This window comes from Strix aluco, chromosome 2 (assembly GCF_031877795.1).
Source record: "Strix aluco isolate bStrAlu1 chromosome 2, bStrAlu1.hap1, whole genome shotgun sequence".
Classification (NCBI taxonomy): Eukaryota; Metazoa; Chordata; class Aves; order Strigiformes; family Strigidae; genus Strix; species Strix aluco.
The window spans coordinates 71356891-71371017 of record NC_133932.1 but is presented as its reverse complement, the minus strand read 5'-3'; the positions used below and the strand labels follow the sequence as shown (position 1 = coordinate 71371017).

General features: G+C 34.9%; 1 protein-coding gene across 9 annotated transcripts in view; it reads left to right on the top strand.

Annotated features, from left to right (window-relative positions):
• ATP11A (ATPase phospholipid transporting 11A) overlaps positions 1 to 14127 on the top strand; it is a 133235-nt gene that overhangs the window by 53737 nt on the left and 65371 nt on the right. For all 9 annotated transcript variants that reach the window (XR_012621998.1, XM_074815269.1, XM_074815268.1 and 6 more), the window contains exon 2: positions 10019 to 10141. Coding sequence is in view for 8 of the 9 variants with exons in the window: in XM_074815269.1 (XP_074671370.1) it covers positions 10019 to 10141 (123 nt within the window). In the remaining variant the exon portion in view is untranslated. The remainder of the gene's footprint in view (positions 1 to 10018; positions 10142 to 14127) is intronic.

Sequence of the window (14127 nt, the reverse complement as noted above, 5' to 3'; positions counted from 1 at the left end):
AGCTTAGTTACAGAACTTCCTTTTCACAGTTTTGACTACTAAGCATTGGCTTTTTTGATTTCTGAAGTTTGCTGTTTAATTACTTATATGTTCTTGACTTCAGATTTTTTTTGAATAGCAACTGCCACTAGCTTCTGACTCGTCAACTTGATTTCATTTATATATTTTGTATAGTGACTAGTTTTTTGAAATGTTGCTTACATTTTTCTGAGACTATATATGACAAAGGAAATAGCCATAATGTGAACTAATCATTTTGTATGAGTATCTAACTTTTAAAATACAACTAATAGTAGCAAATACTGTTATATAAGTATACTTACAAATATTTGACTAGTTACTGTAGAAGTGTTTGTTTTTGAAATAAATCTTTTGATGTTTGTAAAAGTAAGAAGTTGTGAAATATTTATTGTACTTCATATTGTTCAGTTGAAAATCCTTAAATCTGTTCTTTGAGAGTAAAATTAAATATTAAAAAGCTCAGCACATCAAAGGACTTGTTAGGTAATATTTAATCTTCATGGAATTCACGTTCCTCAAGTGCAGTGAAAACAAAAGAGATTCTAAAATCCTGTGGTTATTGGTGTCATAAAGCTTTCTACGTATTGTGAGTAGGTTTACTCATGTTCCTGACATGAACACTCAGAGGTAATGAATGTGCTTCATGCCATTTTGTAAGTTTAAAACTCTTGTTTTCCATCAGTATAGAATCTATCTGAACTCAGACTTATGGTCCTGATGCCTGCTACTTTTGGAAAATTTAAACGATCTTCCGTATTATGCATGGGGATTGAATGTGGTATTTCATCAGCAACACCTTTATGATAGTAGGTAGAACTGTAAAATACAAGCTGTGAACTCTTACTTTAATCGGCACATGGCCTTTTCCTCAACATACGGCATTGCTTTGTAGTGTTGGAAGAAGTAATAGATTAATATTTTGTATTCCTTTAGTGTGCGAGAGCTGTACTGGAATACTATTGTATAATTATGTAAGAGTTTGAAATTTGTTGAAAGTAAGTTTTTCAAATAGCTCCAAATAAATGTTTCATTAACCTTTATAACCATCTGTAGTTAAGGTCCTTTCTTTTATGAAAGTGTGTGTGTCTGTGTTGGTGTTCACAGAAATGAATTTGCATAACGTGGGATTTGGTGGTGGTGCGCAGTAGAAAGTAAGGAGATGAAGGAAAATGCTAGGTAGCTTCTAATGATATATAATCTGAACAGCCAAGTTATTTTTGAACTATAAATACAATATTTCTTCAAGATCAAGTATAGGTATGCTGGGATCATGATGTGACTTTTTAAATAGCTCTCAAAATGAATTACATAGAAAAGAAAGTGAGATATATAATTTTCAGGTTACACTGCAGGGAATATGGCAAAACATAATTACTCCTAGTAAAAATTTGGCTATTAATACTGTCATTTTGACAATTGCCAGGGCTTCCAGGCTGTTGATAAATTTATTAGTAATGCAGGGAAAGCTTGTCATTTGTACCTTACCTGTTTGCTTCTGTGGATAGTTACACAGGCCATTACAGTCTGGCCTTAGTCAGGGGAATAAGTTGGGGACTGGAGTAAGTGAACAAGATCATAATTTGAAAATTTGTCAAAACATGACACTTGCTAATTTTGCTGAGGATTTACATTCCTCCTTATAGGTGTGGAAGACTAACAGGTAGTAACTACAGTAGTAGTACTGCTTTCTGCAGCACCTGTGTGATAGTTTTTCCTTCTCCCATTTTTCCTGGGGTACTTGCTTCTGATAAGTTTGCAGCCTGACCTCAAGTATGTATGGTAGCATAGCTACAGACATACACTGGGAAGCTTATTTTTTTAATTAGTCTTTGTGTGGCAAAAAACCCCAAAAGGTGGTAAGTAGTAAGTCACTGTTAGTTAAGAAATTGTAGTTCAGTATCGGCTAAGTATAAATAGATAAATATGTAAAGATATATAGAGATACAAATGAGTTTACAATAAATATTTTGGTAAATCTCCAGTCCTTATGTATTTGTACTGAAGCTTTAGATTATTGTGGATGGAAACAGTTCATGTAACAATGTTTGGACATGCTTTGGCCACTGACTCAGTGACCTGCAAGACCAGCATTCTACAGATCGTTAGCCTTGTTAGAATATATGATGATACCACAAAGTAGCCCCACCTTTCCTCTGCCAGAATCATAGTTTCACTAGCTCTGTATCCACTTAAGAATGACAGTCCTTTTAAAATCTAACAAGAACTGACCATCAGGACAGGAGTAGCTACTACTTGTCGTGAACTTGTGTTACAGATTTCAATGTGATGACAAGGGTTAGCAAGGAAGAAGGAAGATGCTTTTTTGGTGGGAAAACTGCATTCTATTTCTCTAGTGAAAGCAGGAATAGGGAGGTCTCCTGCTCAGCTGTGTGTCAGTAAACTGCAGAGCACAATAACTAATTAATTTTTTTGTCCATAGCCCACCTGAACAATTTAGAAAGTGTCTAATATATAGTTGACACATTTTGACAGCCCTTGTATTAAGTGTAAAGCAGCATATGAAAGCCCATTCTTTTAATTGTCTTTGTTTTGGAATCCAGGCCAGAAATTTGACTCTTCCCCTTGCTTTTTTCATTTAGGTGTAGTCATAGCATGATTTTGGCCTGAGGGTCTGGCAGAACTGCCACCATGTTGCAGGTAGGGTAGGTATAGTACAGAAATACAGTTTTGTTTAGTGCTTGCTTGAAGAGCAGCACTTCTGAGAGTGAACAGAAGACAGGCAAATAAATTGAATATTAGGTTTATTGTCTACTAAAATCCATGTAGAATGTGTTTTCACACTGACCGGTTCTAATTGTGTCCATGTGAAGGCTGACAGTATAGTAATTTACTGCTCTAAATTTAAAGTGTATTTTTAGAATATGTCCCCTTTTGAATAACCTGAAGCTCCTCTAAGAATACCACTTAGGAATGCTTTTTAGTTGCATCTGATCTTGTCAATCTTGCCAATGCACATTGTCTCCATATGCATTTAACTAGTGCTTTTGAAAAGGTTGACAGCAGGTATTTTTGCTTGATTTTTATTAATAATTTGTTTTCTTTTATATGAAGATGCTAAATAGTATGGTGTATCTGTGGTTTTATTACCTATTTTTGTCTAATGAAAACAATCTGCTGCTTGTCTCCCTCCATCCTCCTGTTTCTTTAGAATCTATAAAAATATTTTTAAAACTTTCAATTAATTTTCTGACCTGAAAATTTTTCTCTTTAAAATGTTTCTGAATGAATTACTGCAAATACAAGTATTTCCTGGCAACTAAGAGTAAAAACCCCCTACATTCTGAAGTATCTGTACAGCTTTTTCTTTAAAAGTATTTTTACAGATTCTCTCAGAGTTCGAGTGGCACTGCATGCAAATCTTAGTGACATTTAGTTGCCTTGCAAGAAATAAAATTGCTCTTGTTGTTTTGCAGCTTCTGTTAGCACCGAAGGAAGCCATAAACTTTCTCCATAAACCCTGGAGCTACTTAAACTTGATTTATAATTAATTGAAGTGCTACGGCTGTCAAATATCATGTGTCTTCTGTGACACTTTCCCTTCTACCTTCTCTTATCGCTTCTATTTGCAGTATCGTTTGTTTCACATTTGCCTTTCTAATTGCAAGTGAGACAGTCTTGAAAGGATTTCCATGTAGCAGTTTTTGACTGGGGCTGGAGAGACACGCAAGGAGGCACACAGTCTCCCTCTCCCACTGGCAGCAAGGAGCAAAATGTGTTGGAACTGGTACAGTGGGAGGAAGGGAAAGAAATGAAGCAAAAGAATTTTTCCAGCTGTCCAGTAATTCACGTATTTCACAGCTCTACCTTTCTATCATCATCCCAGTGATTCTTTGAAAATGATTGATGGTACCATATGTGAAAGGAATAGGAAACTCTTATCTGTATCATCACTTTTATTGATACTCTTCATGGAAATAGGGAAACTAAACGAGATTCTTTCTCTTGAAGAGAAAGCACAAGCATCACAAATAGCTGTACCTAATTGGCCAGAATGTCAGCAATATTTGGAGTTTAAATTGACCACTTCTGAAAGATCTTAATCTTGCCTGAATAATTTGGGTTAGTTTTTATGTGTTTGAAACAAAGAATTCCTGTAACTCTTTTTAGGAGGAATACAGATCACTGGCCTTGTCATCCATGAAGTCAAATGATTCAGCTACTCAAGTGCAGAGTACATGGAATTCAGTTAAGGGTGATGCTCTAAACTGGAAATCAGAAAGGAGAATTGGACTGTCTGCAAAGTGCTATATTAGAATGTCACTGATGTGACATGATTGGAATATAGCTGTATTAAGACAGCTCCAAAAACCTTTTATTCTAAGTACAGTGCTTAAGGAGACATGCACTGGAAGGCTGAGATAAATTTATATTAAGTACACATACAGAAATGTTGGGTATTTTACAGAAACTGGAATATTTGCTATTCTGTCAGAATGTTTCTTCTAACCACTGTGAATTACAGAACTTCACATGATTCCATTGTCATATTTCTGTATTTCCTCTTCCCAACTTCAAGCAATTTCACTTCATGCAGCCTATTGCTATGAAGCCATTTCCCCTTCTGCTTGTATGCACAAGACCCTTGCAGGAGATGGAAAGAAGGACCAGAAAACCAGGATACACCAAATGGTATAGGTATGGCTTGGTTAGGAAACTTACTTGTGGACCTAGCACTATTTTCTGTTGTTAATATATAACTGGCTTTTCTTCTAATCACATCTGTTACTTGAGATTCATAAATAAAATAACCTATTTGAAGTCAAAGAACATTTATTTTCTTTCTTCTCTCTCTGCATATACTTATGTCCAAGGCCATGTGATTTGTAGGCAATTGTATTGGGAAAGTTTTATTTTCAAATATTATTTCTGATGAAAAACACCATGCCAGGGTTTAAAATGTGTTTGCTGAAAAGAAATGCAGTAGTAAATATTCTGTAGCAATGGTATAAGGCAATAGATCCCATGACAAGGACATCTCCCATAGTTAATTAGTCATAGGAGTTTTGGGGAGAGAGTTGTTCTGGTTTTTTTGTGGTTGCCTTTTGAAGTGTTGCATATTGGTATTCCATTAAATTAGTGATTTAATGGCATGTGTCCATATGGCTTATAGGTGCATGAAATAATTTACTTTGTTTACAGTACCTAATATTGAGGTAGTCCTTCTTCAGATTATAGAACCTGATAGAGAATTTATCCAATAATACTATGTTTGAATTATTTTATCTGTGCCACTCTATATTCATATGAAACATACAAAAACAATCTTAACAGCTTTTATATTTACTCTTTATTGTAAGCTTTGTTCATTCATACGGAGGGCTGATATAATGCTGTGAAGGAAATGTAAATCTTAAGTGCTCTATGTAGGCCTTAGTGAGTTTGCCTAACATTTAAAATCTTACTAAGATTCTTGAAGTGCATGAGAATTTCACCCTTTCTCTCCACAAAGAAATACATGTAAATTAATGAGATTTTTTTGAAAAGTGGGCTATTTAAATTCTTAATCTCTCTTACTGGCTAGCAATTACAGGAAATGTAGATTTTATTTTATTTTTTTTATTTCTTTAGAAGGATTCTGCTTTTTATCATTTATAGATCAGATGTACCTTTAAAAGGACAGTGGATTTGATTGGATTTGGAAAGGTTAGGTAAAAATTTGCACACTGGGCCATTGTTTGCATAGGGAGATGTTTGCGCATTTACCTGCAGAATGGTGCTGAGTCAAATGTAAAAGAGCAGGTACTCAGTATGTTTGACAAATGAAAACAAAGATGAGATTACATAATCTCATGGTTTGTTAAATAGCATATGATAAATAAAGAAGACAGTTTGCCCAAGATATTAGAAAGGAAAATTAGTTCCTTTTTTTCCACTTTACTGAATTACATCTTCCTGAGGTATTGAAGTTGATTCTCCCCACTGAATGAAAAATTAGAAATGGCATTTTGTAGTGCAGAGCTGTTGTATCTAATTAGATATGAGCACAATATTTTACATGAGAAAGGGTTTTCACACTGCACACCATTAGTTCTTCGTGCAGATTTTGAGTGATAATAGCTTGTCAGTATCTGTTATCCTAAAACTCCAAAGTGATTGAGCAGCTGTGTTCCCTGTGCAGTTTTAACAATGGTGCTAATTGCTTTCTTGAGATCAAATAGTAGTGTTTTATTGAAACACCAGGCTCTTGCCAAAGTCTGCCTCTACGTGTGTAAAGTATTTATGTGAAAGAACTTGAGTTACCGCCTGTGTCAACAAGGCTATAGCTGATGCTGAGAATTCATTACTGTCAAATCTGTGGTTAGAGTGTACTGTCCACTTATGATTCTTTCTGAGAAAGCAGTTAGCAAAAGTAGGAGAGAATATTCTTCAACGAGGTGTTCTTACAGCCTGGCCAGGGCAGATTTTAGCCGAGTTTTCGGCTGTATTTAATGCATATTAACTTATGTTAGTAATGTTGGTGTTTACATTATTTGGAGAGAGAATGTAATTTTGAACCAAAGACTTGCTAATTATGCCCAAATTACTAGTTCAAGCAGAGAGTCAGGAAACGTCATTCAGTGTTTCCACGTGTTTCCACTGATTTCCAAACCGTGAATCAAATCTCTTTACTAAAAAATACTTGGAAAAGCTTAGAATCTTTCAAGGTCAGTTACTTTTCCAGGAGCTACCACTAGCATCTTCCTATCATACTTTTGCTGTTACCTGTTGAATACTAAACCGCTTATCTTTTCAGATAATATGTTTTTATTTAAATTAAATTTAGATAAAAATTAGCAGAGTAACATGAAGGTGAATCTCAAGCTAGTTTCAGTTTGATTTTTAAACTGGTAGAATAAGCTGCACAAATATTTGAACTCATACATACATTAGGGTATAATCCTGTTAATTGGCTCTATTTCGTTTTACATAAAGATGAGTCTTTTGCTGGTCTTTGCGTTCTGTATTGCTGACCCTGCTTGAAAGAGTAAAAGCTAAGTAATGCTTTTTCATTGATGTGCCAGTGAGACTAGGTCTTGGTACATTGAGCTTTATACTATAAATAGAAGCAGATAATGCTAAGGTTTATTTATGGTTTCTTGGACATACCCTTAATGGGCTTAAGTAATAGAACTTAAAAAAATAGTGAGTATAGTTCATTGTTCTGGCAGCAGCATCAGATTGCTTTTTTTCAGTTGCCCTACTGTTATCTGTAAATGATTTCTCATGTGCAATACCTAAACATTAAAAGAATTGTCTCGATGTGTTTGGCTTTGTAGGTTAGCATTACCAGACATTCAGTTGGTGTGTTTTGATTTCTCTGTGGCATATGTCCTGATTTATAGTGCTGTTTTCTAAAAGCATCTTTTTCTGCTTCGTGCAAGTGAGTTTCCTTGTGGTCATACTGAATAATGCATGCTACTTTTTGCATTGCACTTCTACCTCCCTGAAAAACATAGCCTTACTCTTCCTTGCTGAATTTTGACACTTGGACTGTAAATTATTTTGGGTTTTGAAGTTGTTGAATTAGGTTAGTAAAATGCATTTATTTTCTATTCTTTAGTAACATACCAAAAATTAAAAACATTCTGTACTAGCAGGTATTTTAAATTCGATATGGTTTTGTACTTTTGTGATGCATTTATCAATTCATGGTAAAACCAGATCCAATTAGGCTAACAGATTGTCTTGATTTTATGTCCACGTTTAAAGTAAATTTTACAGAGCCTTTCTTCAGGGATACAAATTCCAGGTTGTGAAATTAAGTTGGGTTTACTTAGTGTTAACACTATACTCCAGGGCCATCAGACCCTTAAAAACTGGTAGTAATACAGGAGAATGCCATTTAGATCTGTCTTTTGTACTTCCTAGCTTGATAGGTAATTTCAGAGGACTATTTTAACTGAGACATAATACAGATCAGGTTATACTGTGAAATTTTTAAAAAAATGCTTTTCTGAACTAATAATATCCTTGTCAAGCTGTCTTAGGTTGGTTCCATAATAAATATAACAGATAAATTGTCAGTCTGGGTCTGTGTAGGGGGAAGGAGAAGCCACGGGATTTTTTTCTTGATGTTCAAAGATTCATGTGTTGAATTCCCATTAGCCCTTTATGCAATCGTCTCTGAATTCAGGCACTTAAAAGCAATACAAAGACTACTCCTGATACAGTTATGTCTGGAATGTCCTTCGTAACAAAAAATTAATAAACATTGTACAATTTCATCTACTACTTGGGAATATCTTGCACTCTTGCATTTCTAGGAGTATTTCTTGGCACAAGTGTCAATAAATCATTTGTGTGCATTGTACATTCTAGTGCACTGACAAGGTAAAATATATTGTGTTCCAATAAAATGATAAAAGATACCACATTTTGTTCTTGGCATAGAGGGAAGGTGAAATGTGGAAACATTTTCATTGCTTTACTTCCTTCCAAAATATTTTGGCTTGCTGAAAGAATCCTACCTGGTCTTCAGAAGTAGGCTCAATGCCAGTTTGCTTTTTCAGTTGTGACAAGTCCAGTCAGTGATATGGGAGGAGTTGTCTCGCTGGAAAATCAGTGTAATTTTTAAACTAACCTACATCCTAATTTCAGGTCTACACTGAAGGGATCTGATGTGTGAGAAATGTTGTATGTGCACTTTCACTGGGTGAGGGATATTTACGGACTTTAGCATAAACTGTGACTAGGCCATCGGTGAGTCGTATGAATGGCTGTCACTTTCGCTTCCAAGTAGCTTGTCTTCATATAATATTTAAGTGACTCTTTAAAATTACTGAATAAAATATTAAAACATAATAAAAACTTGATTTTACCTTTCTTTTTAGTTTTATGCTTAGTTTTGTAATTTTGGCCTTTGGTACCTTCTGAACACAATGCCTTTATTTTTCTGTACTGTGCAAGAATTAGTAATGATTTAGGGACTTTTAACTAGTTCTAGAATAGATGTTTTTTGCTTTTCTTTAAGCCTCTTACTTCACTTTATATTTTACTTCATGACTACTTAGCTATTCTGTGGTTAATAGTCTGAGTTCAGTAGGTGTTCTTTCTATATTTTTGATGTTCCTTCCCCACACTGTCATGCACATCACGAAGTATTAGGGATGTATTCTGTACTTGAGGAGCATTTTTCATATGGTAGATGGAAATTAGTAAGACTAAGGGATGAACATTTTGTAATCAAAGTCTCTTAAATATTTCTAAATAAAAAAATTCAGTCATTTTTTTTTTGATGTAAATACTTTTCTACAATGATTTGTACTTTTTTTTTACAGTGAATTGAAAGCATAGAGGTGCCAATTTTGGACAAGCTGTAGGTGTGGTGGAGTTTCATGATGCAAATATATGAACATTTTACTTTGGCTCGCCTACTTTTTTTTTTTCTACTTGCAGACACAGCTTTCATTAAAGAGCAAGGGATCTGAGTTGGCAAGCTGAGGTCTTTTTCTGGCCATCTAAGGGTCCCTAAGCTTGTTCGTTATTAACGAGAAATCCTGTTAATGTTATTAACGGAAAATAGTTATTATTAGTATTTCAGAGAACACAGTTTCACTTTGCTGCAAATAAAATACCAGCTTATAGCTGGCTAATCTTAAAAATGAGATGTACTTGGCATAGATATAAACATTTAATTTCCACTGATAAAAATTAGTGGTAAAATGAGAAGCAGCCATGTAAACACTTACTAAACATCTCATTTGACTGAGAAAATCTTAAGACATTCTTCTTTTTTCAGTCATAAAACTAAAAAGTCAGAATAGTAATTTTAATGGATTCCCCTTTATTGCCTTAAGGGAAAGTGCAATGCAGTTAAGGCAGAGTTTTGACAATTGAGTTAGTTTTATGTATGTTAGTGGTTTTGAGATTATACAGAGAAGTGTGAGGGGTCATGCACTGATGGCTGTTTATGTGTTGATGATTAATTTAGTGTGTGACTCAATCTTACAGCAGAAATACTGAGTGAACTGACACGATGACTGTTTTTCCCTCATAGTGTGCTGGAGAAGAGAATTGGGTGGACAGTCGGACAATTTACGTTGGGCATCGTGAACCACCTCCAGGCACCGAAGCGTACATTCCACAGAGATTTCCAGATAACCGAATAGTCTCATCAAAGGTAATAGTATTTTATTTCATTCATTTACATAAATCAGCTTAAGTTATTCTCTGTTCATTTATTTCCTTCAAGACTTTCTTCCTATGCTTCCTATATATTTCTCCTTTACCATGACTGGCAAAGCTAAAATGAAGGTATCTTGAGTTTCTTCCACAAAAAATAATTGCCAAACTGCCTCTAACATGAACAGAAATAGAATGACTTCTCCAGTGTTTACTATAGTACATAGTAAAGCCTTAGAGTGATATTGTGCTTTTCCACAAAGGAGTAAGAAAGCAATTTTTAATTGGTGCAACCCTGGAGTAAAAATATCTTCCCCAGGAAAGATTACGTCCTTTGTAATCTAAAGCAATACCTCAAAGTACAAGAAATAGCATGATCGATGTAAGTGCTCACTAAACGAAGCTGTCTCCACAATAATGGTGCCCTTCCCTTCAAAAGCTCATAGTGACATAACCCCATAGAAATAATATCCTTTGTTATGCATGTACAAGTGAATCATTCTTAAACTCTTGGTATTGTGATACATTTGTGCCCTTTAGAAACTTTGCAGTTGTTCCTCACTTTAACTAGTAAATCTTTCCATAATCTTTAGCAGCTTTCTGTGAGCAGTTAGGTTGTTGGGAGTCTCCACCTGTTTAGGCTGGCTTGCTTTAGCTGATGGTTTGTACTGCAGTGGCATGGAAAACTGAACATTTACAGCTTATTGCATGGCTAATACCCCAAGAACTTCCGAGTTTTTAATGTGCTTAGATTTTTGATCTTCATGAGCACACACCCTCAACCAATTATGAAATAATGAATTCAAAAGAATAGCTCCTCTACTGGGAAAATACCTTTTTTCAGCAGTGGCTCAGATCCACAGACTCATTTTAAGAACCTTAGTAGAGCACTGTGATGTCAAGGAACCTTTGTGGATCTGATCATTTGGCATCCATTAATATAATGGCAAAGCTATAATAAACCCCACTCTTTTCTCAAACTGTCTCATTTCTTATGTGAAATTTTGTATTTTACTACTTTCCTTCACTACTAATTTTACTACCTTCTTTCTGTGCTTCATTCAAATACAGTATGATAACAAACAGCATAGTATTTAGGGATCTTTAATTAGATAGAATCTTTGAAAGGTAATATAGTAAATAATCCAGATGGAATACAGTCAGACTAGTACAGTGGGAAATCCTGTGCTATACACATTAATTTGTATTGCCTTTTGGATGAAGAGTAAATACATTATGCAAATCTTTCTACTCTTGTGACACTTTTCTTATTTTTTTATCTTGTACCTCTCATCTGGGACGTACATAAATAAAGCCATTGAAGTTACTGCTGATACTGCTGAAATAAAACATCATCCTCAACTCTGTGAGATGCTTGACATCTTTTTATGATGGTAAAATTAGTGGAAGTTTCAAGTTACTGTACTTTGCAGAGTGAGACTTTTAAGTATGATTTAACCTGGATTGAGCTGAGGATCCCTGCCAGCAATTAATAAATATGTATGATTTCAACTAGTTCAGGAAAGAGACTTCACTGTGTTTTTATTTGGATATAAAGCATGTTCAGTTAAATGGTGTAAATGTTAAACTCTTTAGTTGTGAACTGTATCTGTAAACAGTTTTCCATAAACAAAAGATTATTAGTGGAAATAAATTTTTTATATATACAGTGCTTCTCAAATTTTCTGTTTATTGATTAAATTTCTCGCACTTGAAAAATAAAATACAAGTTGTCTTTGTGAAAGTAAATACAGTGATGATATTTCAGGGAACAGAGTTCACATGAATGCTTTATAATATTGAACAGTTCCTGAGACTGCTGAAAGCTCGGTTTTAATGACAGTTGTCTTTATATGAGAATTTACCACGCTGTCTTGCCTGCACTGCCCCTTTCAAGTAAACTATTATTCACATGCTCTATCCCAAACAGCCTGGGCATGACTTGGCTTGCATTCATTCTGGTTCTGTAAGCTAGCTAGCTCTTAACCTTTCACTCTGTCCTTGTCACTTTCTCCCTTATGAACACTCTGGAGGGACACCTGCCACAGATTAGGGAGCAAAGACATAAGCTTCGTGAAAGATGATCAAATGTACAAAATTAAGATGGGAAAATCATAATTTTTAGAGTAAAATAGACATACGCATAAGCACACTGTATAATGTTACCTCAACCATGAAGGATATTTCCTTTGTCTTTCTTCAGTAAGACAGTAACTTTCAGCTGTGCTTTTATGTCTTTAATGCTTATATAAGAAAGGATATGATTACTCTTCAAGGATGAGGAACTCTGAACTTCCAAGTAAGATTTTACCAATTTAAGACAAACTGAATTTCTAAAAAGGGTAGTTTAAAACCATGAGGAAACCTCATCGCTTAGACTATCTGTATGCTCTATACTAATAAATGTCCTATTATAAAGCCCTGAAAAAAGATGACAGCTTGAAATAACTGTGAAAGTCTAAACTTTAGTGTGCTTCACTAGAGCTTTCCTGGTGTCAGCAAGATAATAATTTGATTCCAGTACAGAGGGATATTTCTTGTATATTGCAGTGGCACTGTGGAATGTGGTTAATGGTCTGTCTGCTTAATGACATATTCCTGGTCATGAAAAACGGTATCTAGACAGACCTTGGCCAGACAAAAATGCTCTTTCTGTGTGATGTGTTAATTCAATTATGATTTTAACAACACATTACAAAAAGGCTGTGTTGAAATAATAAAAGGCAGAAATTTATGGCTTTTGGATTGTGCTTACAGTTTGCTCCATGTTCTGGAGGTAGTGACCTTTGTAAGGTGGATCCTTATGTGGATCTAACTTTTAGCTACATCAGCTGCCTAGGGTGTTAGCCTTTAAAGTAGCTGTTGTGTGCCCTTGATTGAATTTATCATATGACAGTGATGCAGCATGGCAAAATATCAGCTGGTAGAAAATCCTAATGTTTCAAATGAGAAGAAAGAAAAAGTAACAGAATTGGCAGAGAGGTTGCTTTTTTCTTTAAAGATTATTCACATTTTGAAATTATCTACTGCTTAGTAGAACTGCTATGTCGAAAGGAAAGTAAATTAAACTATGCAGCAGTAACAGTTAACAACACTTGGTGGGAAGCAACTTTTTACCTTCTTCTGAAACAGGATAACAAAAGGGTTTTGGTTTTTTTAAAGACTGATAAGTTACAAATCGACTTTTTAATATGAAACTTCCTTAAGGTCCAAGCTTCATATTTTTGTGCTGGGAGTATCCCAGTCTGCTAAACAGAGTATCTGTACATACATAGTAGTACATGGATGTGCCTGACCAGCTAAGAATTGCCAGAGACCCATCTGACACAGTAGGTTGTCACCCGCAGTAGCTGCCTAGGGAAGAATGCATGAACAAGTAATCATGGAGTGATACTTTCCCCCAAATATTCTCTTAGTATTTGCTAATCTGTGGCTTAGCCATTTGCGAGTCAGAAGTGATGATTTTTTATTTAATAAGTCTGTAATGGATTTCTCCTCTGTGAATTTCTTCAATACTTTTTGAGCCCATGTAAATTTTCAGACTATGTAGTTAAGGCACAGTTAAATTGTAGAAATCTTTGCCAAAAGAAACTATGAACCTTCATTTTGAAGCTTTCACTTGCTAATTTCAGTTCATGTTCCGAGTCCTTGAACCTGAGAACAACAATTACCTCCTGTTTATCATCTTAACTCTGTAGTGATCTTCCACCATATTCCTTTCCAGGCTGAATAACTTTAGTCTGTTCAATAATTGCTTGTGTGGAAGATAGTTCATACCTTTGCTCAGATTTGGTCTGTACCTTTTCCCAAGCCAGCCACTGAGTTTTTAAGGTGAAGTGCACAGAGCATTCAATGTATAGGCAAACTATTGATTTATACTGTGACATAATGATGTTTTTAGTTCTTTATTCATTTGTTAATAATTCCTAACATTCAAATTCCTTTTGCTGACATTGATCCAATATCTTTATAGAACTGCTATGC